General features: G+C 43.2%; 3 protein-coding genes across 3 annotated transcripts in view; 2 read left to right on the top strand and 1 right to left on the bottom strand.

Annotated features, from left to right (window-relative positions):
• The first annotated feature begins 266 nt into the window (after positions 1 to 266).
• On the top strand, positions 267 to 7,972 carry si:ch211-212k18.5 (sal-like protein 3). Its single transcript, XM_008323704.3, has 3 exons — positions 267 to 1,459; positions 3,329 to 6,678; positions 6,770 to 7,972. Exons 1-3 carry the CDS (start codon positions 1,381 to 1,383, stop codon positions 6,983 to 6,985), a joined length of 3,645 nt encoding a protein of 1,214 aa, XP_008321926.1. The 5' UTR covers positions 267 to 1,380; the 3' UTR covers positions 6,986 to 7,972.
• Positions 7,973 to 13,337: 5,365 nt separating this feature from the next.
• Positions 13,338 to 22,425, top strand: slc7a7 (solute carrier family 7 member 7). The gene is given in 11 exon segments (XM_008323039.3): positions 13,338 to 13,495; positions 14,786 to 14,978; positions 16,714 to 17,339; positions 18,978 to 19,103; positions 19,249 to 19,393; positions 20,312 to 20,435; positions 20,580 to 20,683; positions 20,771 to 20,867; positions 21,009 to 21,158; positions 21,241 to 21,424; positions 21,918 to 22,425. Coding segments are annotated over 9 exon segments (1,506 nt in total). The 5' UTR covers positions 13,338 to 13,495; positions 14,786 to 14,978; positions 16,714 to 16,849; the 3' UTR covers positions 22,004 to 22,425.
• A 61-nt stretch (positions 22,426 to 22,486) lies between these two features.
• Positions 22,487 to 25,323, bottom strand: part of oxa1l (OXA1L mitochondrial inner membrane protein) — a 5,008-nt gene continuing 2,171 nt past the window's right edge. The window contains exons 4-11 of the mRNA XM_017032302.2: positions 25,091 to 25,262; positions 24,870 to 25,013; positions 24,685 to 24,770; positions 23,762 to 23,926; positions 23,561 to 23,665; positions 23,071 to 23,233; positions 22,908 to 22,988; positions 22,487 to 22,738 (exon numbers count right to left, since the gene is read on the bottom strand). Of these exons, the coding sequence (XP_016887791.1) occupies positions 22,626 to 22,738; positions 22,908 to 22,988; positions 23,071 to 23,233; positions 23,561 to 23,665; positions 23,762 to 23,926; positions 24,685 to 24,770; positions 24,870 to 25,013; positions 25,091 to 25,262 (1,029 nt within the window). The 3' untranslated portion in view covers positions 22,487 to 22,625. The remainder of the gene's footprint in view (positions 22,739 to 22,907; positions 22,989 to 23,070; positions 23,234 to 23,560; positions 23,666 to 23,761; positions 23,927 to 24,684; positions 24,771 to 24,869; positions 25,014 to 25,090; positions 25,263 to 25,323) is intronic.

The following is a 25,323-nucleotide window of genomic DNA, read 5'->3' as shown; positions in this document are numbered from 1 at the left end:
GCTGCTTAACAGTCAGCAGGGTTTGTTTTTAGTGGTCTGCAGATCTGTCTATATCTGTGCCTAAGTTAACTACGTCATGTTTCGACTCACTTTTCTGCTTTTGTTTAACCGTGTTTATTTTGCAGTTTTTTAAAAAACATACTGGGTGTAAAGACACTGACCTGCTCAATCAGTTGTCAGATCTTCCTCGTTTGTCTTTAAAGCCATACTGCAGTGATAAGTGGAGATGGACAATGTTGACATTGTCCTACTGAGAAATGCATAGAAAAACATGTCATTATGAAAAGTCTATATTTGTTCATTGTGTACCACTTGAATCCATTTCAGAGGACCAGCAGTTATCAGATAAGTGCAGCAGTTCTACCATGGACAGTTCTCCCGTCCACGAAAGGACCGACCATTCACACTCATAATCACACCTGTGGTTGATTTAGTGTAAAAATGTCACCTGTGCCTTTATGTTTCTGGATTGTTGGAGGAAACTGAAGTGATTAGCGTAAACTCTCACACACATAAACACACAAACTCTGGGATTTGAGCTAGTGATCTACTCCCTGTAAGGCAAGAACCCTAAACACTCGACCCCATCACTGGGTTAAGTAAGTGAGCAAACCACAGCCTTCAGACCTAATTGCCTTTTTTCTAAGAAGCGTATCTGCCTTTGTGGAAGCAGTGTTGATAGACTGCCTCACATTTAAGACCTGACTTCAAACTTATTTTACACGTTATTGTACATGTTCAAAATCACCATGGTCAGAATCACCTTGTCCAGACAATAAGGCCGTTTAGAATGGCCTTTTCTGTGTCACGCAGTAGCTTCGACAGCTCATTGTCATTAAGAAAGTTTATAGCTGCTGTGAGTGTGTTAAAAAGGAAAATAAAAGCCACGGAGAACAGACAGGGAAGGAGAGGAGCAGAGAGGCTGCTGTTACACGCCATTCACATGCAAATATGACTGAGGAACAAGGAGTGGTTCTGTGTGTGTGTGTCTGTGTGTATGTGTGTGTTTGGAGGTGTGTGCACGTATATTCTCTGTGTGTGGGTCCGTGTGTCCTGTATGTGCATGCAGAGCAGTGTGGGAGAGGAGGAGCGCAGATTGGAAGGGGGAGAAAAGACTTTACCAAACAGCCGCGCGCACACACACGCACACTCACACGGCTCATTCATATGAGTCGGTGCAGACCTTCACCCCCTCGACTTCGAACTCACTTTTTAAGCACTTTATAGCGTTTTTGTCCCAATCCTGCTGGTGCTGCGCGTCTTGGGAACGGTTGGATGCTTGGATGCGTTTCAGGAGTCGTGCGTCCTGGTGCGCAGGAGAACCGTGCAACTTTGGAGCGGCGGATGCCCCCCTTTCTGCGCTCTGAGCAGCCGTGAATCATGTCACGCCGGAAACAGAAAAGACCCCAGCATCTCGTCAACGCGGATCCGGGTGGTCCACGTCTGCAGCCTTCTTCTGGTAAGAAAGAAACACCGCGTTTAAAGTTTCTCTTCGTGTGAAGAGTCGCTGAAGAACTAGGATTAGAACCAAGTTCTCCAGGAACCACTCGTAGAGTAAGTCTGATATGTAGGTTAAAGGATAGTGTTACTTATCTTAAGTTTCAGTGAGTGTGCCTTATTGCGGGAAGGTCACCGGTTCAAGTCCTAGTGATGATCTGTGGTTTTCCTGTGTGGAGTTGCCATGTTCTTGTCTAGTTCTGAGAGGAGGGCTCTCCAGTTTCTCCCACCGTTGAAAAACCTGCAGGAAAAAGTTTATTTTGTAACTCTTAACTTACTCAAGGAGTGAATATAAGTGTGAACGGTTGTTTGCTTTAATGTGATAGACGGGGGACCTGTCGCCCCATGACCCTGAACTGAAGAACTTAGCAGTGAAAATGGATGAATGAAGTAACATGTCTTTGTGCATCAAACCCACCTGATTTTTAAAAGTTGGACTTTTGAGCTCCCCCCAACCACCGCACCACACCCCCTCTGGCCAATCCATTCACTTTAATGGACCCCAGTAACAGAGGCCTGAGGCCCTAAGGCAGGGGCCAATAAACATGTCCCTGTAAAGTGAATGCAGTGGGATTAACTAACATACATCTGTGGCCATTTTCCTGCACTGGGCATCGCCTGTAGGAGACCAACAGGCTGCTCAGTGCTGACTGCTGGAGGTCTTTGATTGGTGTAGAGCACTCTCTTATTTGTTAACAATAAGGTGCAGGGCTAGGAGGGGGGCAGGAGAGGGAGTGGGGGGAGAAGGAAAGACAGTGTGTTTTTTTTGCTAAAGATTAATCTTCCACCCTGCCATTCTCTTCTCTTTCTGCTCCTGGTCCATGCTTTTCTTCCCTCATGCACCCCTCATTTTGCAGCTCCTCAATACTTCCCTCCCCTTTCTTTCTTTCTTGTTGCCCCCCTCCCTGCCTACAGCCCCATTGACTGTATACTCCTACACAGTTGGGGTGGGTGAGTGTTGAGAAGGATGGGAAAAAAGATTTAGTGGAGAGAAAGAGAGCTACAGCAGCGGCACAAGTGCAGCAAAGGTTCTTAGGAGTTAAACCTCCACAAATGACAGTGGAGTCTTAAGACTTAGTTTTTTAGTTTTTTTTTTTCTTGATTGACGAGGTTTTGGGTTTTTAGCCCACACTTCAGGAATTTCACAAAGGTACAGTCTTTCACACCATCACTATATCTCTCCAGGAGGGAATAGTTAGTTTGTCTCTCCATTGTTGTGACCCTCCCCCGTCTTTTTTCTTCTTTTACTCTTTCTCACTCTATGCTAAAGACTCTGAAAGAATTTGACCCCTGAGCAGCAGAGGTTAGATTGGTTGACCAATCAGAGTGTCTGGACAGTGCCCAGAACCCTTAGCATGGCCTGACCCTTCACCTCCACTGTGACGTAAGGGGGGAAGGGTGAATGAGGAGATGAAAGACGTAACTGCTCCAGGGAGGGGGGTGGGTTAAGAGGGGTTATGGGTTGTCTTGGTGATGCCCATTGTCCTCTAAAATGTGTCACCATAGCGACAAGGTGGTCTGTAAGCTTTTTTGTGTGTGTGCAAGATGTTTGAGGAGTTTTTTTTACTGTGGGGAGCACAGATTGAGACGCGACATGACAAAGACTTGTGGAGTTTCTTCCACTTGTTTGTTTGCTTGTCCAAGGCCATTTCCTGGCAGGAATTTCTTTTGAAGTTGAAACTGGACCATCTGGTCAGGTCACAAATGTTAAAAACAAATATTACAAACTCATGAAGAAAGGTTATTAAAACACAGAAAACACAACTTTTAAAGGAAGTTCTCATTTGATGAGTCGTTTCTAAGATGTTCTTTTGTTTCTATCAATTCTCAGACAACCACCTGGGAATGAAGTCACCCTCCACTTCCCTCGGCTCTGAAGTGACATCATCAGGATCCTCATCCTCATCCCCAAGCTCTCTCCAAGACTGCCAACCTCCACTGGCCCCTCGCCCATCCCCTGGTGGGCTCCACGCGCCTTCCTTACCCAGCGAGACTTCGCCTCCTCCCCACTGGCCCAGCCACATTGCGCCCTTCACCACCTCCCTCCCAAACACCCACTCTTCCCTTTCTCCAGACTTTCCTCACCCATCGTTGTCTTCCCAAACTCACTCTCCTTCACCACTGGATCAAACATCAGGCTCACAGACCCTGTCCCACCAAGGAAATTCTCACTCCATCATGACCTCCCCCACAATAGGTAGTTCAGCCACTACCAATACCTCCTCTTCATCCTCTTCCTCCTCCACATCCTCCCAGGGTGTGGTACCTCCCCGGGACAGCATCAGTCCAGGTCACCAACAGCAGCAGTCTTCCAGCATCTCAGACCCGCAGCAGATCCAAGTGCCTCCGACTTTGGCAGTTCTCCTTGAGGAGCTGAGGGTTCTACAGGAGAGGCAAATCCACCAAATGCAGATAACAGAGGAGATTTGTAGGCAGGTTCTACGACTAGGAGGGGCTGTCTTGGGCCAGGATAATAATTCTCAGGCCAGTGGTGCAGATAACAACCAGAAGTCTACTAGAAGAGCATCTTCGTCACCAACACATCCTTCCACTGCCACCCCCGTGACCACAGCCACACCTTTTCTGAGTGGCCTTTCGTCTTCCCTCTTCCCTCAGTCCAGTATCTCCAAATCAGTGTCTTCTAATGTCAATGGCAGCCGAAACTCTTCTTCTTCTACCTCTTCCTCATTACATTCCTCTTCATCATCAGCCATTACATCCACCATCAGTCCCTCTGCTGCCTCCCTACACCCACTCTCCTTATCGTTGGGCCTTACACCACGTTACCTCCATGAAAAATCGTCCAACACCTCCTCGTTCAACCACAGTAACAGTATCAGTTTCTCCACCCCTCCCCTGCCGTCCACCAGCCTTTCCCAGGACCTTCATCCCAGCTCCGCCCTCCCCTCCGCTGTATCATCAGGACGAGTTCAGCACGTTTGTCGATTCTGTGGGAAAGTGCTGAGCAGTGATTCCTCACTCCAGATCCACCTCAGGTCACACACAGGCGAAAGGCCTTACCAGTGTCCAGTCTGTTTGAGCCGCTTCACAACACGAGGGAACCTCAAAGCCCATTTCCTGCGCCACAGGGAACAGAATCCAGAGCTGTCCCTCTCTCTGTTGCCCCCAGCACTGTCAGAACAAGCACAGAGTGGAGCTGCCCCTGGGGTTGCCCAGAGAAGAAGAAAAAGGAGGGCTGACGACGAGGAGCCCTTCAATGGAGTCAAAGGAAGCATTCCTGGAATGACAGAAAACATGGCTTTGGGATTCCTGTCTGGTGCATCAGCTCGGGCCTCCCCCTCCTCCCTACCTCTGCCTCCCACAGTGGACATGGCGCTGTTGTCCACGGCACATTCACTGCTCCAGCTGAACAGAGCCTCGGCTGCAGCAGCTAGTGCATCAAATACTGTACTGCCCTCCTCCTCATCATCATCTTCCTCCTCTTCACTTGGAAGCCAGTTCAAAGGTGCAAAACAGCAGCGGTTCGATGAAAATACACCTCCACACTCTTCTCTTCACGCAACCTCCCCTTATTCGCAACTTGCCCATCTCCCCAAGATTTTATTCCCAGGAGGCACCTCTCATCATCACCTTGCACTTCTTCGGCCTGGAAGCCACCCGTCCACCTCCCACCTCACTTCCCACCAGTTACCTTTCCCCTTTCCACCTTTTCCCAAACAAACAACCTCGTCCCCTTCCTCGTCCTCTCCCACCACCTCCACCCAGACCTCAGACACCTCGAAGTTGCAGAGGCTGGTACAGAAACTTGAAAAACAACCACGGGGAGGTGCCTCGTCCTCGGCCTCCTCTCCATCCACTTCCTCACAAACACACGTTGAAGCCAACGGAGACACACGTGGTCATGATCTGAGCACAACCTCCAGTGCCTACCGCAAGGAAATGTTGGCTGCACTTGGCCTGAGCCCGAGTGCCAATGCTGGAGGACTGCTGTCCAGCCAGGGGGTCTCAGGTTCTGGCTCATCGACCACAGCAGCTGCCACTGCACTTTCCGGTGCCCAGGCTGCGAACCAATGCAGTGTTTGCTTGCGTGTCCTCAGCTGCCCTAGAGCCCTTCGCTTGCACCAGGCCACACACCTGGGAGAACGTCCATTCCCCTGTAAGCTGTGCGGCCGCTCCTTTTCCACAAAGGGCAGTTTAAGAGCTCACCTGGCCACTCATCGGTCAAGACCACCAAATGCCCGTGCCTTGAATTCCTGCCCTTTGTGTCCACGAAAATTCACGAACGCCTTGGTTCTTCAGCACCACATCCGCCTGCACCTTGGAGGCCAAATACCTCCTGATGGAGACGTGCCACCCGAGGATGCAGTGAGAACCCAAGGTACAGGATTTGACGAGGCTGAAAATGATTCCAGTTTTTCCTCCAAGTCTCAACAGCTCCATCCCTTGGCCTTAACAATAGGCACAAAGGTTCCCAATGACGTGATTAAATCAGGGTCCACTCCTAAGAAATCCACAGCTGTTGATGTGAAGGCTGAGGAATCTGAGGACCTAACACCCAGTGCCGTGTCACCTTTGACCCATAATCCTACCACGGGAGAAGCTGAGGACCCCCTGCATCTGGAAGACAACACCTTAGCTGATGGAAGCCCAATGAACAGCTCTGTGCACTCTGAGGAAGAGGAGACCCGTGTTGACCCGGGCAGCAACAGTCTTTTCAAAGCTGTCTTAGCTGCTACTCATTCATCGGCTGTGAATGGTGCTGCATTGGCTGATGACATTCCTCTGTCGCTATGTGTTTCAAAGAGAATTGAAAATAGTGCAACTCAAAAAGAGATTAGCACTGATGAAGACAAACCAACAACGAGCACTGACTCCATGCCAAAACCTCCACCAGGAAATCCCTCCCCAGCACTTACTCCACCTGCGAGCCCCAGTGTTGCCCCAGAGGAGGAGGCTCGTGGCAGTGCAACACAGGTTCCAGCGGAAGAAGATGCTGCTCCAGATAAAGACGCACCCACAGAGACTTCACCAGCCTTGGACCCAGAGATGGACAAGGCCACCCTGACAGAGGAAGGTCATGAAGTGTCAGAACACTCTGCAGAGAACACAGAGACTTCAGTCCCAGCACCATCCACTCCACAGAACCAGCCTCCACGTCCAGACAAACCATACTGCTGCTCCCACTGTGGGAAGGCATACGCCAGCCGCAGTGGACTTAAGGTAAGACTTAACTCTGTGTCCAGTCTCAAGTCAACAGTTCTGCTGATTAGGACTTTACTTAACTATCCTCTGCTGTATCTTTTTTTGACAGGGACACATGAAAACCCACGCTGGAGCCTTGACAAGCACGCCATCTAATGCCCAAACCAATGATAGCGACACTTCAGAGGATCCAAATAGAAACACAGGACTGAAAGAGAATAAGCAGGGGTTGGTAAAGTCCCCTGAGAAAGGTGCCGGCACAGATCCTCTACCAGTCAGTGTTGGTTCGGAGGTGGTGGACGAGCCCATAGACAGTTCTGAGTAGAAAACGTCATGTTCTGTGAAACGACTGCAGTAAGTTCCTAAAGTATCCTGACAAGGGAATGTATTATTTTCATAGGAATGAGGAATGTTTAATGAAGTAAAAGTCATGTTTACCTTTTGTATGAGCTAGCATCTATGGTAGTAACATTACAGGAGACTTTTGAATGTAGTATTTAGAGGGTTAAATGTGTTTTTCTATTGCTGAGACCACACCGAGGCCTTAAGGTTCACTCCCACTCTGCTTTGTCCTAAGGAGAATTGACCGTCCACTTTCCTCATGTACTGTACGAACTCAAACCTAACAAACACAGGCTGACGGAACTAATGCTACAAAATTAACTTCTAGACCAAATCAGGCCAAAGTGTTCCTGGACAAAATGTGTAAATGCCCTGATCTTTTATGCCTTTTTTCCACTTCCTCCTTTCTAAGTGTTTTTAAATGCAATGCTGCTGAAGACGTGGTGTGTGGCGCTGCTGACCGCACTGTGTCTCCCACATAGACCGTATATATAAGAAATGGTCCATGCCACCTGTCTGCAAAATGAAGTCAATGGTAAAATCTGGCAATTTCTGAAGCCATTCATCAGGTCTGAGTCTGATAAATGTAGTCGTGTTACAGCTAACTTTTCTTTAGATGTTTTTGTTTTTTTTAGCATTTAGCAATCCAGGTTGTTCTTTGACTTACTTTGACTATTGTTAGCCTCTTTAACTGCACTGCAGTATTTCTGACACGGTCAGGTGTTGTTTTATGAGAAAAATACAATTATTTTGTATATTGTAGCTATGTTTTAGCAATTTCTTCACAGATACTGACTCCACGTCCAGTTCATTAAAGACATGTTTAGTGACAGTATAGAGTTTGCCGAGCTTTTAGCCTTTCAATTATATTTTGGTCGGCTTCAGATTCAACAGAAAAGCTGCAATTATTGAATGTTGACGCTATCTTCTAGCTAACCATGAGCTGTTCTGCACAGATAACTTGTAATGATTATGTAAATCTTAGTTTGAAATTTAAATATTCTTCTTTGGTTATCCTTTAAAAGTATTTTGATTATTTTTGGCTAGCTCTTTTTTTTAATACATTAACGTTTTAGCTAATATTTCAGCTAACACCGTACTTATTCGTTTTTTGCTGGTTTTTGCTTTTTCTGGGTAATTATATTTTAACTAGGAGTTGCTATGTTTGGCTAACATTTAGCTGTTTTAAGGTTAACCTTAAGTTACTCATTTGGCTTGCTTGTAGATATTTTGTTGCTGTTTGGTTTGTTAGCTAGAAAATGAGGTAGTTTGTTGCTAGTTTTTAGTTTCCCTACTGACTGACTTTACCGATGTTATCTTTGATCAAATATATGCTGATTATATATATATTTGCTGATTATTTTACCATGACTTACATTTTGGGAACCTTGCTGATTATTTTACCATGACTTACATTTAGGTGTTTTTTTTTAGTTAACTTTTGGGCTTTTAGCAATTCTTGGCTAATATTTAGCCCTCCTCTGGGTTTACTTTGATATATCTTTGGCTAATATCTAGATGTACTTGTGCTAGCTCCTAGCTACATTTGGCATATGTCGTCATACGTAGTTTAAATCTATTTAGCTGACTAAAAATCAAACTATTAACTCTAAACCTGTAACTTTTGACTACATTGGTTTAACACTGATCAATAATTTGAAAACATGTTTACATGAGTTCAGCTGGATATTTAACACCTCCTGTGTAGAAAGCATGGGATCCAGTGGTCGTTGGATCAAATGCCCAAGAAACATTTTTACAATTTAGTCATTTTATCTACTTAGAAACAGTTGATTTTTTTACGCCAAACAATTGCACCTGCATTCGTTTTTTCCCCGGCTTCACTTTTGCAAACCCGTGGCTAAGCCCACTACTTATATACGGACTATGACACCTGCTAATGAAGATAGAGATTATTTGAATGCCTGTGTTTGATGATTTTTCCTTTTTGTTGCTGTTGTTATGGTGACACATGTAACTATAGCAGCAGTTGGATTGACTCAGTTTGCTGATTATTGGTTTGTTGTCGTGTCAGTCAAAACCATCAGTAAGTCCCGTTCATGAACACCCGCCCTCCCCCAGCCCCTCACCCTCTCTCTCAGAGCACTTGAGAGTTTTCTGCTCCTGCAGAAATGTCCTGCACTCAACACATTTCTGCTGAGGCCAGTTTTAGGATTTTTAATTTTTTTTCATATTGTTGTTAACCACCTCCCATCATCCCTTGCCTCCTCGTCCCCCCACAGTCTACCCCCCCAGCCCCCACTGTTGTTTTTGTAGTATTGAATTAAAATGTATTTTCATGTAAGGTGTTAAAATGAATAAAACAATGTTGAATTGAAGAGAAAACTTGTTGCTGCTGCTCGTTCTTTGGTTCCTACTGATGTGTGAGGTCCTGGAAAGTAATAAATAATATATATGTTTTTAAAGTTTTTAAAATTGGAATTTACTCAGCTAGAGAGTGTTTAAAACGAACAATGATGTTGCATATTAAGATTTTGCCTTAAACTGGATACAATTTTGATAGCTTCACCTTTGTAAATGGGCAAGAAATACTCTAAAATTTAAAGAACTTTAAAGCTGTCGGGACAATACTTAACACCTGAAAAGATAAGTCAAAGTTTGTCTTCTTATAAAAAATTCTAAATATATATAAATTAAAAATGGTTTATCTATCTAATCAACAACATAACAGGAAGTTAACTTACTCAGTTGTAGGTTCTGTAGGGAATCTGAAAGTTATCCTGAATATTGTTCAAAGGCAGCAATATTTCTGTATCTGATTTAACACTTGAAGGTTGCTGTGATTTAGCCCAGAAATGAGCTTCCAGATTAAACAGTAACAGTAGACTAGACAGAGCTGCTACGACCATGAGCGGCAAAATGATGATGACGTTATAAACTGACGTGAACATTACCAAAAAGATTTGAACAGCTAATCAGAAGTTAGAGAAGAAGTTTAGCCTTGAACTAGCCAGAGGCTAGCTTGTCAAAATGTAGACAAACAATGTAAACAACGGACAAAAACGTTAAAATAAATGATCAAAAACTAAATTGATAACCATAGAAAATAATCTCAAGGCAATATTTTTATTTAGTCTTATTCAAATCTTTCTGTTTGTTTTCCGTCTCTCTGACATCCAGTTCTTTGTCTCTTAATCCTGGTTGATCGTTTGTTTTCCGTCTCTCTGATATGCAGTTCTTTGTCTCTTAATCCTGTTTTTTTTTTTCAATGTCTTTTTGTATGTTTCACTCCACACTGCTGTACGTGTGTGTGTGTGTGTGTGTGTGTGTGTAATCACAGCCTGTGTGCATGAGTGTGATGGAGGCTGCAGCTGTAGAGGCCCTCACCTCCCTCCCTCCTTCCCTCACCCCCTTTTTTCTCCACCTCACTCCTTCCACTCCTCAACTCTTGTTCTCCCCCTGTTCTGTTCCCTCCATGTAATGAGCTGACAAACACACACACACACACACACACGCAGGAAGCTCTAATCCTCACACAAAGCCACACTCAGTGACTGGGAGAATGACACTGGGAGTGAAGAGCGACCTGCTCCAGCTGTCCTCTTCCTCCTCCTCCTCCTCCTCTTGCTCCTCTAATCCCAGCACCTCCTCCTCCTCCTCGTCCAGAACCATGACAACCAGTAACCCAGGACAAGAATGACTGGGACAGAGCCGGGACAAAGGCAGTGAAAGACGCCATGTGTGAGAAGTTTGTCCACATGTGCAGGGACAGGAGACACGTCTCAATCAAAACAGCTCCACTCTTTAGATGTGATTAAGCGTTAGTCCCACTCTGGTATGTCATTATCCTGCACTCGTGTTTTGATTTGATTTCACTTCTAACTCCCTCACAGTCACATTCATGTGTGTTTTTGTCGTTGTTATTTGCAGCTATTTTGGACGTTGTGTAACATTGAACCACTACTGGGACGAGGCTAGAATTGGGATCCATCCCAGAGGACCTTCATCATATGTTCTGCCAATCCTCACTTGATTATTCTTTTATTCACATGTGGATAACCTGAATCAATGTAGCTCCATTCTCAGCTACATTTTAGCCTTTAGCTTTTAGCCAAAAACATACAACAACAACATGGTTAATGTACAGCTACAACAATACATTTTTGGGCTAAATTAAGACGTGTTGTTACCTTTTTCAACAAATTTCAATCATTTTTTGGCCAGACATTTGCCTCATCCTCTCTGTTTTCACCTCTTGTTACTTTACCCTTTTGTTACCTTGCTGTAGCCAAAACAGCTAAATCCTTCACCCATTTGAAGTATTACCACTTCATTTCCTGCTAGCATTCTCTTTATGCTAACCTTTAGACATTTTGTTTTGACCGTGGCCCATTTTCCCCCAGTCTTTTCACTTTAAACCCCTTCAGGTCAACTGCAGCATTTGCTGCTGTTCGTTGACTCACGGCCAGAGATGAAACCGTTGACCGTCAGTGATCGTTGCTCACTGACTCTCTTCCTTCCTTACCTGTTATTCTTGCTAACTTTCATCACGTTCACTCATTCATCAGTGTCAGCTTTAATCAAAGCTGTGGACCTTAATCAGCTTCAGCAAGAACAACAGCACCTCCTGCAGGTGTGAAGTGTCCTATGTTTACTGTCCCATTAGAGAAGAATGGACGACATTCAGAGAAACAAAGGAAATGTTTTTCTTACGTTAAACGACAAAGTTGAGCTGATTAATGTCAACTAAAGAGGTTTTCATGATTAATATTTAATTAATGTTTTTTCCCTCTTGTCTGTGACCACATTAGCACTTTGAAAATACGATAAAATAACTTTCTGCTCCATATATGTGTAATTTTAAACTGTTATTGAAGTCGGCTCTCTATGTTTGCTATTAAACCTTATTTTTGTTCAGTTTTAGTGTTTTTTTTTATTTTGCATGTCTTTTACGTGAATAGTAACTTACACCTTTTATTAATATTATACAAAAGTAGTCCAGTATTTAAAGTATAAAGTTTTATTTAATTTAAATATTCATACCCGTTGAACTTTTCCACATTATCTAATGTTACGACCACAAACATAATATATTTACAAATAAAAAACTGAAAAGTGCGGTGTGCAAAAATATTCTTTTGTATCCAGTTGCCTTCAGAAGTTGCCTGATGATTGCTGAATGATCGAAGGTTGACCTAATGACTAAATAGAGTCCACCAGTGTGTAATTTAATCTCAGTACAAACACAGATGTTCTGTGACTGGGCAATCTTGGAAGAAAACCTGTTGGGTCTGCAAAAGACTTGAGACTGGGGCGGAGATTTACCTTCCAGCAGGACGACGGCCCTCAGCATAAAGCCAGGGCTACAATGGAATGGTTTTGGGCAAGAGGAATGGGCAATAATTCCAGTCTGTAGATGTGCAAAGCTGGTAGAGACAGATTACAGCAAAAGGTGGTTCATCAAGGTATTGACTCAGGGGGGCTGAATACTTTTGCACAACGCACTTTTCTGTTTTTCCACAATTGTATGCCACTGTTGGTCTTTCACATACAATTCCGATAAAATATATTTATGTTTGTGGTCGTAACGTGACAAAATGTGAAACAGTTCAAGGGGTGTGAATACTTTTGCAAGCCACTGTATGGAAAAAATGTATCTAATCACTTTAAAATAGCCAAGTAAAAAAAAACATAAACTATACATCTATAAACATGTCGTTAAAATAATGCATATATTCTACAGTGTTTTAACTGTTTAAAAAACTAAAGTTTGAAATAATAAATAAACAAAAACAGCTGTGCATTTGCCATTAAATCTATAGCAACTGACCTAAAGATTTCACTGATTTAAGCCAAAATCTGGCAACAAATTAGTCAAATGACTAGTTAAAAATACAATCAAACGTAGCTAACAGTTAGCAGAGAAAGTTGCTAAATTCCATGTCCACCAGAGGGTGCCATCCTCCAGGGGTTTGATGATCAGAGACCAACTCAACATAAATCTCTTTATACTGAGAGGCTTTCTCTAATAAACATGAAATAAAATGTTTTTCTTTAATTTGACATTTTAATGTGGTTTACGTGTCGGGTTTCACTGGCTTTGGATAAAAAGTTCCCTGAACTTTGCCCTTTTTTCTCCAGGTACATTGTAGACCTGGGAACACTCCCAGAAAGACCCCAGTTCTGGTCTCTACAACTGTCTGCGGCTGCATCAGCCTCATACCTCTGTTCTCAGCTCCTGACCGTGATTTGCATTCATTTTGTCCATAATAAAGACCGAAGCTGACCCTGACTTCAAGATTGACCCCGCCCCCGTCGGTAACCCCGCCCCTCTCTTTGACTCGTTCGCGGTTGTCAAATAAAAAAGACGTCGAGAGACATAAAATCCTTGGGAAACATCAGCTAAGGACACAAGGAGACGAGGAGACAAGGACACAGGAGGAAAGTCAAGGACAAGTGATTTCTTTTTAGCAGTCAGCGGTATCGAAATGTAAAATTAGAAGAAGAAAAAGTGGAGAATCAACAGGAGAAGGTGAGTTTGGACAAAAACTGATTTGGTTCAGGTTTTCATGTATTTTCAGATATTTGTGAACGATTTAGTGATTTAGATTTTTTCATGTATTTTCAGATATTTGTGAAATCTGGTCTTTTTTAAACAAAAAGCCTAAGAATAAAGATTATCTTTGACCCCATCAGGCTTATCTTTTAAAAATGTATAAATGTAAATAAATAGAAATATGTACGTTTTTCTCATTTATTTTATAGTTCTGTTAAAATACGTTTGTATTATTTATGCTACATTTTAGCGCAAAAGTTTTGCTATTTTGCGGGGGATTTTTTCTTTCCATTATTTTTTGGTAAATCTTCATAAAAAATTTTAAACTTGAAACTTTGAAAATTTAATTTTCTTCTTTTCCAATTCTGGTTTATTTATGTAATCTGTCAGGGCTGTAACCAATCAGAAGACAGCTTTAGTGTCAGCTCTACACTGATTAACTTACACTGTCACTCCAGCTGGGTGTTATTGTTGTTATTAATCACATCAGGCGGAGGTTAGCTGCTGTAGCATGTGCTATTATTGATGTTATTTCATGTTATTTAACAGAGATTCGTTAAATACAGCAACATTTATGAAAGTAGGTTGATTAAGTCAGCTGTACTTGATCTGGGACCAGGGAAACTAATTTCGTTCACTCCGTGTCTAACATGTGTTGCAATGACAATAAAGAACCTTGAGTCCTTAAATAGCCAATACTTAGCAAAGCCTAAAAGTTGCCAATAATTAGCATAAAAGTAGCCAAAACATCCGGCAGTTAGCGTAGATACAGTTACAATAACCAAAAGCTGACACAGAAATCACATTAAGTTCCAAAAGAAAGTCTAAAATGAAGAATTTTAGATTTGGTCTGTATCATAGTTACAATAAACAAAAATGACCAGTTTCTAAATGTTAGCCAGAGAATAAGCTCAACCAAAAGTTAGCTCACAAGATAACAGCAGTAGTAGTACTAATAGTACTACTAGTACTACTAGTACTAGTAGTACTAATAGTACCATTAGTTCAGATGTTTCCAAAAGCTAGCCGTGGGATAAGAGGAAGTGTGTCAGGTAGCTCAGGAGATTACTTATCATGACAAAAACTTAGCTCAGAATATTCTAAAGAAAAAGACAAGAGCCAAGGAATGTGTGTGTGTATGTGTGTGTGTGTGTGTGTGTCAGCAGTAGATCTCTAGGAGATCTCTCTGGTCTGAAGGTGAAGTGAAGGAGAGAAGAAGAAAAGCCGACAGCGCTCAGATTTTATTGACTTTCTTTCTCTGATTAGAGCAGAACAGGAGGAGCTGATCTCCGGTCAGGACTTATCAGGTCCAGGTCCTGGACCTTGAACTCCACTACAGGAGCCTCGCCTTCTCACAGCCCACCTTTGACCACATTCTACTGTCTCCTCCACCTTCACTTCCTCCTACAGGACGTTAGAGCTGCTGCTGCTGCTGCTCATCTGCTGAAGGAACCTGAAGGTAGGAGAACTTCATCTCCCTGTCCCTGTCTCTGTCTCTGTCCCCTGAGGATCTCCCTGTCTCTGTCTCTGTCCCTGTCCCTGTCTCTGTCTCTGTCTCTGTTATCTCCTGTCTGACGTCTTCTCCACTATCTCCAGCCCTCACTGTTCTTCATATCTGCTCCTGTCTTTTCTCTCTTTCCTGTTGATCACCCACTGTTCTCTGTCATTTGCCCAGAACCTGGATGAGAATATTCTAAGGTTCAGTAGAAATGACTGTGTTTTTGGCCTCGACAGAGATTTTTTTTTTCTTTGTTCAGAATCAACTTTGTGTCCAAACTCAGGCCCAAGGCCCAGTGATGGTCCAAAGACGGTTAGAATATTCAAAAGATTTTGACCTGAATATGAAAACTTCTGGACTTTTATACAGTTTACACCTGCTTTTATTTGCTACATTTATTTATTCTTCATCTTCTTTAATTCATAATTTACTCTATGTTTCCTTTTTTTAAATGTTTACCTTCATATTTTGACCATTTTCTTTTCTGTTTTGAATTACTACTGGAGTAACTATGTAACATTTGTTTTGTATTTGTGTGTTTTTCTATGTTACATACATATATTTAGTCTTCATTATTCCATTTTCGATTATTTATTTAAATCAACTTATAACTGATGCAGAGCCCAAGTTTTTTTTCTTCCTTCTGACCTACTTTACTTTTGGCTATTTTTGGGTTTAGTTGTTTTAAAGCTTGATCTTGAACACAAACAGAGCTAATGTAGGAACAAACGTACAGCACTCCACTGTGTGTGTGTGTGTGAGTGTGTGTGTGTGAGTGTTGTCATTAGGAGCTGCAGTTAAATGGCCTTTTTAAGGTTGAGTGTATTGACAGAGAGACTGAGAGGAAGTGATGCTGTGAGTAACCAACGGCAGGGCAGGAATTAGAAACACACACACACACACACACACACACACACAGTGCACCGGCCGTACACAGAGTCAGCACCTCCGTCAGCACTGACTGGTCACATGGTTTCCAAAGTTCAGGATGTCAGAGATATCACACACACACATTTACACACCTGAGTCATTCATTCAGTCATTTTTTATTGCTACTTCCTGAGAACGTGCACAGGTTTTTACGTCTTTATTTAATGCTTTAAATGTTTATGTCTCTAAATCCAGATCAACACCAGTTTTAGCAAAACCTTTAGCATCTTATACTTCGTACTACTTCATTTACACCAGAAACACTAACCCCACTCTGCTCTAACACAGGCAAAAGCACACAAAAGAAACCTAAGGCATTAGCAATTAGAGCTAACAATTAGCCTAAACAGACACACATTTTTAAATGTCAGCAAAAATGCTAAATATCAGGAAACCTCTAAAATATATTATGGTGTTAGCTAACGATGAGCCAACAAGGAGTGGAGCCTTTATTAACAAAAGCAAAACCCAGAAAAAAACTAAAGATTAGCAAAAATATAGCACAGCTTCAAATCTACATAAAGGCAGAGCAAAGAATGGACAACCGTAGTTCTTCAGAGTTTTTCCCATGATGCTTCAACAGTTCCAGAGAACTTACTACTACCAGTGTCAGCTGTTCAGGCTCTAAAGACGCCTTTCTTACATGTTTTCTGTGGTGTGGATGACATTTAACCGTGGCCTAACACTCTGAACTTTGTCACTTTGATTCTGTGGTGAAATAAACAAACTGAGTTTGTTGTTTTTGTTGTTTTTGTCTCCACCACAGATGGCAGCCTTTGACCTCAGATAATTGAAAGAAACATTTTCTTCCAGACCACCAAGACAAACTTTTTTTTGTGACTGTTTTCCTTCAGAGACTTTTGTTTTAATTTATTAAATAAAAAAATAAAAAAACAGAGACGATGGCGTCGTACGCTCCTGCTTCAACTCAGGAAGAATCAAACGGTGGCGCTCCAAACGGAAACTCCAAAACAGCTGAGTCCATGAAGCTGAAGAAAGAAATCTCCCTCCTGAACGGTGTCTGCCTCATCGTGGGGAACATGATTGGATCTGGGATCTTTGTTTCCCCCAAGGGTGTCCTCATCCACAGCGCCTCCTATGGTCTGTCCCTGGTGGTGTGGACCGTCGGTGGCATCTTCTCCGTGTTTGGAGCGCTGTGCTACGCCGAGCTGGGCACCACCATCACCAAGTCCGGAGCCTCCTACGCCTACATCCTGGAGGCCTTTGGCGGCTTTCTGGCCTTCATCCGCCTGTGGACGTCACTGCTCATCATCGAACCCACCAGCCAGGCCATCATCGCCATCACCTTCTCCAACTACATGGTGCAGCCCGTCTTCCCCACCTGCATTGCACCGTACCTGGCCAACCGGCTGCTGGCTGCTGCCTGTATCTGTGAGTTTTTTCGGACAGGTTTATTTAGTGGAGGAAATTAGTTCTGTTTCCATGGTAACACCCTTTAATCTAGTTGCAACCAATTTACCAAATAGAAACAAAATAGAAATAAAAGTCACCACAATCTATGTAAAATGTGTGTATGTCACACAGAACTTTAGCCTAAAATTGAACAAAATTCCAGAGAACACTGGAGAAGTTTGGGTAAACGCAACAAGAACCTACGTTTAGTCCTCAATGCTAATGCTACAGCTTTGGTACAAAATGTTACTAAACATCAGCAAAAAGCACCACAAGGTGAAAAAAGGAAGGTAAAAAGGCTGTAAAATTTCAACAAAAGCACTGCAACTGCTACACATTAACAAAAACATACAAACATAAAAACGGGACAATTCAGCTATAACTGCAACACTAGCTACAAGTTCATCCAGATAAAGCTCAGGACCGGTCTCTATTTTTATTCACTGACGTCTTGAAAACCCCGTCTGCACCTTTCCACACTGCCTCCACACGTGATTACAAGGACACAGAAGGGAGAAGTGGTGACAGCTCAGCCACACCAAAGAAGAAGTGAGAAGCTAAAAGTGAGGAGGCCAGAGGTGAAGAGTTTTACAAGAGTTGTTCAGTCGTTTCTTTTTTTTTTCTTTAACACGACGTCGTCTTCAATGTTTGTTTTCTCTTTGAGATTGAATCACAATTATCACGATCAAAACGGAGAAAGTTACTCAAGAATTTATTCAGAATATTCCAAAGACACAATAGTCAAGAATTAGGTTAGCCAGCCTAAAATGTGGTCAAATGACCAAAAGTATTAGCTACAACTTATTCAGTCTAAGCTAGTCAAAAACATTAAATATAAAATTAAACCAAATAATAATTAAGGAAATTAATTAGGACATTAACATTAATCATGGTAATTACATTGAAGTTTAACAATACATTTCAAAATGTGAAAATTAGTCCAAAAAAAACCACCCTAACGTGACTCCTGCCTGTGACCTGATCTGCACCAGCACACAGCAGGGCAGCTCCTTTTCTTCACACTGACCAAAGTCGAAGTTAAGACTCATGGTTTTTATCAGAGCTGAGCAGAGTCAGTGAAGAGAACGACTGGCTTTAGGAAATGCTGCTGCTGACTCAGGCGGACAGCACTGTTGTTTTCAGATGAGGAAACAGCTGAGTGCAGCACATACACCACACACACGCACACACACACACACACACAGGAACGAAACTGGTCTCATGATCTGGTGTAAGTTCACTCATTGACTTATAGACTTAACTTCTTAAGAAACAACATGTTTATGAGCCATTAGCTGGTGGGCTGATTAGCACGTGATCCTTCAGACATGTGGAGACAGTGACACCTGCTGTCCACTCCGACTCACCTACCCAACTGTCAGGACTCAACTCTCAGCTAACCATTCCAACATGTCTAGCTAATATCAGCGCCTGCTTTTAGCAGCTGATGGCTAATCCTTACAGCTGTACATTAAAGCTACCTATGAGCTAACGTGAAATAATTCAGCTAATTTTCACCTCTGAGGGTTAACTCTTAGCCCACTGATGGCTAACTTATCTTCTTTTAGCGATGACGGTTATCCATTTCTCAGCTAACTAGAGTTTACCCTTTTTCAGGTTTGCTAACCTTCGTGAACTGTGCCTATGTGAAGTGGGGAACCCGGGTGCAGGACTTCTTCACCTACGCCAAAGTCATTGCCCTCATCGCCGTCATTATCACCGGCCTGTTGAAGATTGGACAAGGTTCTCAGACCCTCAGTGAACCCCTCCGTTACTTCACTACACCACAGTGTGTGGGTTAGACCTCTAGTTGAAGTATCTAACCCTGGCAAAATGTGGGCGTTGAAGTATCTAACCCTGGCAAAATGTTTTTTTTTTTGTTCACCAGGTCACACTCAGAACTTCGAGGGCCTCTTTGAAGGCTCCTCTCAGGACCCTGGAGACATTGCTCTGGCCCTGTACTCTGCTCTGTTCTCCTACTCCGGCTGGGACACTCTCAACTTTGTCACCGAGGAGATTAAAAACCCAGAGAGGTGAGGAGAACTCCCCCAACATCTGTTGACTGTTCAGTTCATTAATACTGACCGCTGTAGAACGTCCTTCAGGCTAAACAATAATAATACACACCAAATATCTAAATGGTAGCAAATTTATTTACATATAACTACAGTTAATCATCACAAAGCTAAGAGTTAAGTTACCTGAACCTAAATAACTAAAAATCCCTAAAACAATCCAGACACATCTCAGTGTTAGCCAAAACAGCTCATAGGTAACTAAAAAGTGCCCCAGATATAGGAAGGATAGCCTGATAGCTAACTATTAGCTAAACGAAAAACATGAATTGTTGCAGAAAAGGTAGCAAAGATAAGAATATGACCTAAATAATCCTAAAAGTAATTTAAATTAGCTAAAGGTTAGTCGATAACTTAACTTAAAAGTTACAATTTACAAGTACATAAATACAGCGATATACCAAAACAAATCATTGAATTCATTCATTTCTTTTTCAGGTCATGAGAGTTTAATATTATAAAAAGGAAAGCCTGGATTAAAAGGTGTGCAGTGCTGGGCCGCACGTAAGGCTGAAGGTACACTACTGTATGTGGTAGTAAATGATGATGAAACATCTCTTTTAGTCTCTTTGTGGGGCTGAGAACCAGGTTTTACAGAAAACCCTGGTGAAGGTTCTGTCATCACAAAGCCAAACACCGATCAAATGAACCAAAAACAGGACACATGAGCCAATCACAGGCCAAAGTCTCACGTTCTCAGGGAGATCAGGTGCCCGAGCCCCACAGTCAACATCCCAAACCCAGATCCAGTTCTTCCCTGCAGTCCAGCTAGGATCACAACACTTGAACTGCTTCATGACTTCATAACATGTTTTCACTGCGGGATCCATCTACTCTGCTTACACTCCCTCTGCTGGTTGTTTGTGTGTTTTACAGGAACCTGCCTATGGCCATAGCCATCTCCATGCCCATTGTAACTGTGATCTACATTCTGACCAACGTGGCCTACTACACCGTGCTCCCCATCAACGCCATCTTAGACAGTGATGCCGTCGCTGTGGTAAGTTACTGAACGCTTGTTTGAGACACTTAGGGGTATCCCCAAAGATTACATTTGAATTGATGCTTAAAACATATAGACAGCCATTATCCATTACAAAAAATGTCTGTTCTGCCTGAAGACATTTCTGTCTGTTTTTTCCAGACCTTTGCAGACCAGGTGTTTGGTGTGATGAACTGGACCATTCCCTTGGCGGTGGCGCTGTCCTGTTTCGGCGGACTGAACGCCTCCATCCTGGCGGCCTCGAGGTGAGTCACTCCATCCTTTACTGCGACACCATCTTGTTCTTGTTCTCATGTTGTCGTCACTGATCTTCACTTCCTGGTGTTTTGAAGGTTGTTTTTCGTGGGCTGAAGAGAAGGTCACCTCCCCGACTACCTGTGCATGATCCACGTGCACCGCTACACACCCATCCCTGCCCTGCTCTTCAATGTAAGTCCACAACTCAACGTTCTTCCCTTCTTCTCTCTACATGTTGCACAGCACTTGTTGTGATATTTTGAGCTTGGACCAAATCTTGTCTTGTTTTCTAACATTGTCCCAATGCTTCTCCGTGTGGTTTGGTTTCTGCAGGGCGTCATGGCTCTTATCTACTTGTGTGTAGAAGATGTCTTCAGGTTGATCAACTACTACAGTTTCAGCTACTGGCTCTTTGTGGGTCTGTCCATTTTTGGGCAACTGTATCTGCGGTGGAAGCAGCCGGACAGGAAGAGACCACTGAAGGTAGGACATAAACGCTACCAAAGAACATTCCATCAAAACCAGGTTCCTCCTTTAACCCCCTTCTCTCCTCGTCCTCCTGCAGCTCAGTCTCTTCTACCCCATCGTTTTCTGCATCCTCACCGTCTTCCTGGTGGTGGTTCCGCTCTACAGCGACACCATCAACTCCCTGATCGGCATTGGGATTGCCTTGTCAGGGGTTCCCGTCTACTTCCTCTGCTGCTATACTCCTGCCCACAAGAGGCCACTGTGGCTCCGGCGCTTCATTGGTAAGAGATCAAAAGACCATGTGCAGGTGTCTCTGAGGTAGTACATCTAGTAGTTTCTCATTCCTAGTTCATACTTCTGACAAGATCCCCAACAGCACTGGCTGAAATACAGCCACAGCCTGTGAGGAGGTCGACTGCTTGTTTCACTGGAAGCTCCAGTCTTTGATGTACTTTTTACTTTGACTCCTCCAAGGATACTTTCTATCACAGGATGGTACTTTTTGACCACGATAGTCTCAGTGGACTCATACATTTGTGGGACACACCATTGTTTTAGAGAGTCCTGGAGCGAGACATTGGGTCATTACCAGAAGTCCAGACCACATGTTCGGGTTTTATATAAAGCTGGACTCTCTTACTAAAAGTCTTGGTCACTTTCACAGGTGTAAGTGGTGGAAAAGACAATGTCAGTGAACCAAAGGTAGAGTAGAGGGCACACTGACTGTGTTCATGTTGGAGCTGCTCCAGTCACCGTTTCTTTTTCTTTTTTCAGCCAAATCTGGAATCCTCATTCAGAAAGTTTGCTTCTCCGTTCTCACTGAAATGGACGAGGACGAGGACGAGGACAAGGAGGAGTAGGTTTCTGTTTCGTAATCACGTCACATCTTGCCGTAGACCAACAACGCACAAACGGGAGGCTCAACATGAACTCATCACGGCCACTCATTTCCTGCTGCGCTGACCCTGAGGGAACGAACACTTGAGCAGCAGCAGCACGACGGACCTGTCACACATCACCCGGTGATCATGTAACCAGACAGTTAGACGGCAACTGGGTGATTGATGGAGAGAAATCTGAAGGAAAATCACTTCCTGTCAGGACAGATGAATTCAGGTTAAAGCCAGAGCCGGACTGTTGAACCTATGACAGTTTGACCAACAGATCTCGTCTAAGTAAAGGGCTTTTTATATTTGCAAATAATGAGGTTTAATAAAGCTGCGACACATGTGAGCAGGTGCTGCATATTTATAAGAAAAAAATAAAAAGTTCTTGTCCTCAACACAAACGACTCCAGTGTTCCTTCTGAAGACAGAGATGACGCACAGTGTGACGAGTGGTTGTAGTTTGGAGGCGGTCATTTTATTACATTATTTGTAATTATAATAATAATAACAATAACACAAACGTGACATCAATGTTTAGTCATTGATTTCATTCACATGTATTTACAACAGACAGTGAAACGCTGTTACTTTCAATTCATACGACCGTGTCCTTCCAGGGCTTGGCTTTTACAGCAGCTCTCTTGGTGTCGTTGGACAAGGGAGCGCTCTTGTGCAGAGGATTGTGGGTAAAGGTCTGCCTTAATGGACCTGTAACGAAAGACAACAGGGGCTGTTTAGTGTATCAATGTATATTGTAGGTGTACTTATGTATATACTGTATATATATATAGTAGATAAAAACATTAAAGTTCCTGTAAAAACAAGTTGTAAAAAGCTCTTGATTTGAGTTCATGGGGCTGTGGAACTGATTTTCAACCTTTAGAAGAAAGTTCCAGATGATTTTTTATCCTCCTGTCTCTCTCCTGCATCTGCTGGGCTGCTTTAGCATTCTTCCAGGCTGGAAACACACACACAGAACATTAGACCTTTTACAGAACAACAGCTTGTCCAAACTGGTTCGAGTTCTTTGTTAAGCCTACATTCCGACAGGGTTTCCATGAATCCTTTTTGGGGGGGTATTGACGAGGGCGGGTGAACGATCCGACTTGGGATGTTGAGCTTTTTCCTGATGAGTGGTTGTTTGAGCAGAGACACTTGGAGTAGGGAGAAGCAGTTGGAGGTGAGCCAGTAGGTGGAGACGGCCTGCAGGTGGAGACAAAGAGTCTTACTAGAACCAAAGAAAAAGGACCAGAGTGGTCTTAGCACCATCTTCTGTTTATTCTAAAAAATGGAGCCTCGAGTCAATAAACAAAGTTCTGATTGGTTCTTGCCCTCGATTATTAAACACTGATTGGACTGTCCCTGAAACTTGTTTTAATTGGTTGACTAATGTGTCATCACTTTATGATTCATGTCATCATTTAGCCCAACATCACTTCCTGCTTAAGAAAGGAAACAACACTTTTTTTTGTGTACAAACGGAGGAGACAGAGGTGTCGACGGCCTGACAGATGAGGAGTAAACACTGACCGTGGGGAAGTTGATGGTGACAAAGAAGATAATCACAGGCATGACTTTGTTGACGGCCTTCATTATCCTCAGATTAGGATTATCAATTCCACTCTCTGCTCCCATCTGGAAGCAGGAGGATGTGAAGAGTCAGCACAGAGAACAAGTATGTCTGGTGGTTTCTGGTGTTCTTCTCTGGTCATGTGACCTGAGCTGACTCACATGCAGGACAAAAAACATGGTTCCGCTGACGGCTAAGGGCAGGATGTACAGAGGATCCCCCAGAGTCAGGTCAGGGAACCACAGCACACCTTCGGTCTGCAGGCTTGGAACAGGCAGCTGGGCCATCTTCTTCAGGGCCAAGAAGAAGGAAAGGAAGATCGGAGCCTGAAGAAAAAAGGCCAAAAATCTCACATTCAAGCACTTTCAAGGTCTGCTATTAAACTCTTTCAGCACATTGCAGTTTTTCGATGTCTGGGTCTGGCTAATTTTGTTCAAAATCTACCTGTTTTCAGGGCTGACCTTTTTTCACACCATTGTTGAGCTTTTCCTCAACTTGTTTTACATTTTAGCTTTAAGCATTTGATTGCTACATTATCCAGCTAACATTCAAACAGAACATCTGCAGTTGTTTTGGTCAAATATTCATCATTTTAAGTTACCTTAGCTCCATCCTTTTCTGTCTCGACCCTGTGTTGGCTAACATTTAGCGATTTTAGCCCCATTGGTGGGTGCATTCCTTTGGTGAACATTATGTACTTGGCCAATTTTTCATTTAATAAACTTTAACAACAGAAGTAGTTTTTACATTTTTGATCAAGTTTTGGCAGTTGAAGCACATTTCCCCCTTCCTCTGCCACCCCAAGTACAATGACAATAAAGGTTATTCTATTCTATCGTCAAATGTTCCTGATTGGATTTTGGGGAGGGGGGTTTAGTTTACCTGTAAACAAAACGTTGCTTCTTTATGGCCAACGTTTCACTGGACAATACTTGTTGTTTGGGATTAGCTTTAAACCTTTAGCAGGCTGACATAGTAGTTTAATTGTTTGGTTTTTTTTCTACAGTATCTTCTGACTAGCTGTTAGCAGTTTTTGGACCAACCCAGACTCTGAAGCTCTGACTAAAGAAAGCCAAACACTGACCTGGACAAACGGAACCAGGAAGGTCTTGAGGGAATTCACTCCATGTTTTTTCTGACACATCTCCAGTTCTGAGTAGGCTTTGGCAACTGCACATCGACAGACATAATACTCATATACTGTAGTACGTACAGTAGGAGATCACACAAGCATCTGGACACATGTAAGGAGAGGAAGTCTGAACTTGCATTCAAATTTGTTGCCGCTCTGCTTGGCTTCTGACATTTTGTTGTTGAGACGGACCATGTCAGGCATGATGTTGTTCAGCTTGGCTGCTTCTCGCTGACCTTTCACCATGATGGGAAACACGACCAGACGAACCACGACAGTCCCTGCGGGAACACGAACACTGGTTCTGATCACTGTTCTCATGACTACACCGAGGAGAAGGACAATAAACCCTGCTCACCTAAGACAATGGCCCCCCACCACGGCAAACCCAGATTTATATGGATGTACTCTAAAATATTCTGGATCAACCCGACTGGAGTGTTGGCTCCCAATCCCAGCTCTGCGAAAGTAGGTTCTGTGGCTACAGCCTGCAGGACGTCGACTGCGGTGGGAGCTGCAGCATCAGACACCTGCTCTGAGACCAGGTGTTCCCAGACTGGAGCAGCGGGTGGGGACATTGCAGCAGAGAGA

This window comes from Cynoglossus semilaevis, chromosome 1 (assembly GCF_000523025.1).
Source record: "Cynoglossus semilaevis isolate Cse_v1.0 chromosome 1, Cse_v1.0, whole genome shotgun sequence".
NCBI lineage: Eukaryota > Metazoa > Chordata > Actinopteri > Pleuronectiformes > Cynoglossidae > Cynoglossus > Cynoglossus semilaevis.
Note: the sequence above shows the minus strand (reverse complement) of the source record. Positions and strands in the feature narration are given on the sequence as shown.

Excerpts from the sequence above, each read along its gene's own strand:
- si:ch211-212k18.5 (XM_008323704.3), top strand. The coding sequence starts at position 1,381 with ATGTCACGCCGGAAACAGAAAAGACCCCAGCATCTCGTCAACGCGGAT. Across the intron at positions 1,460-3,328 it reads ACGTCTGCAGCCTTCTTCTG|ACAACCACCTGGGAATGAAG; the intron begins GTAAGAAAGAAA and ends ATCAATTCTCAG. Across the intron at positions 6,679-6,769 it reads CCAGCCGCAGTGGACTTAAG|GGACACATGAAAACCCACGC; the intron begins GTAAGACTTAAC and ends TTTTTTTGACAG.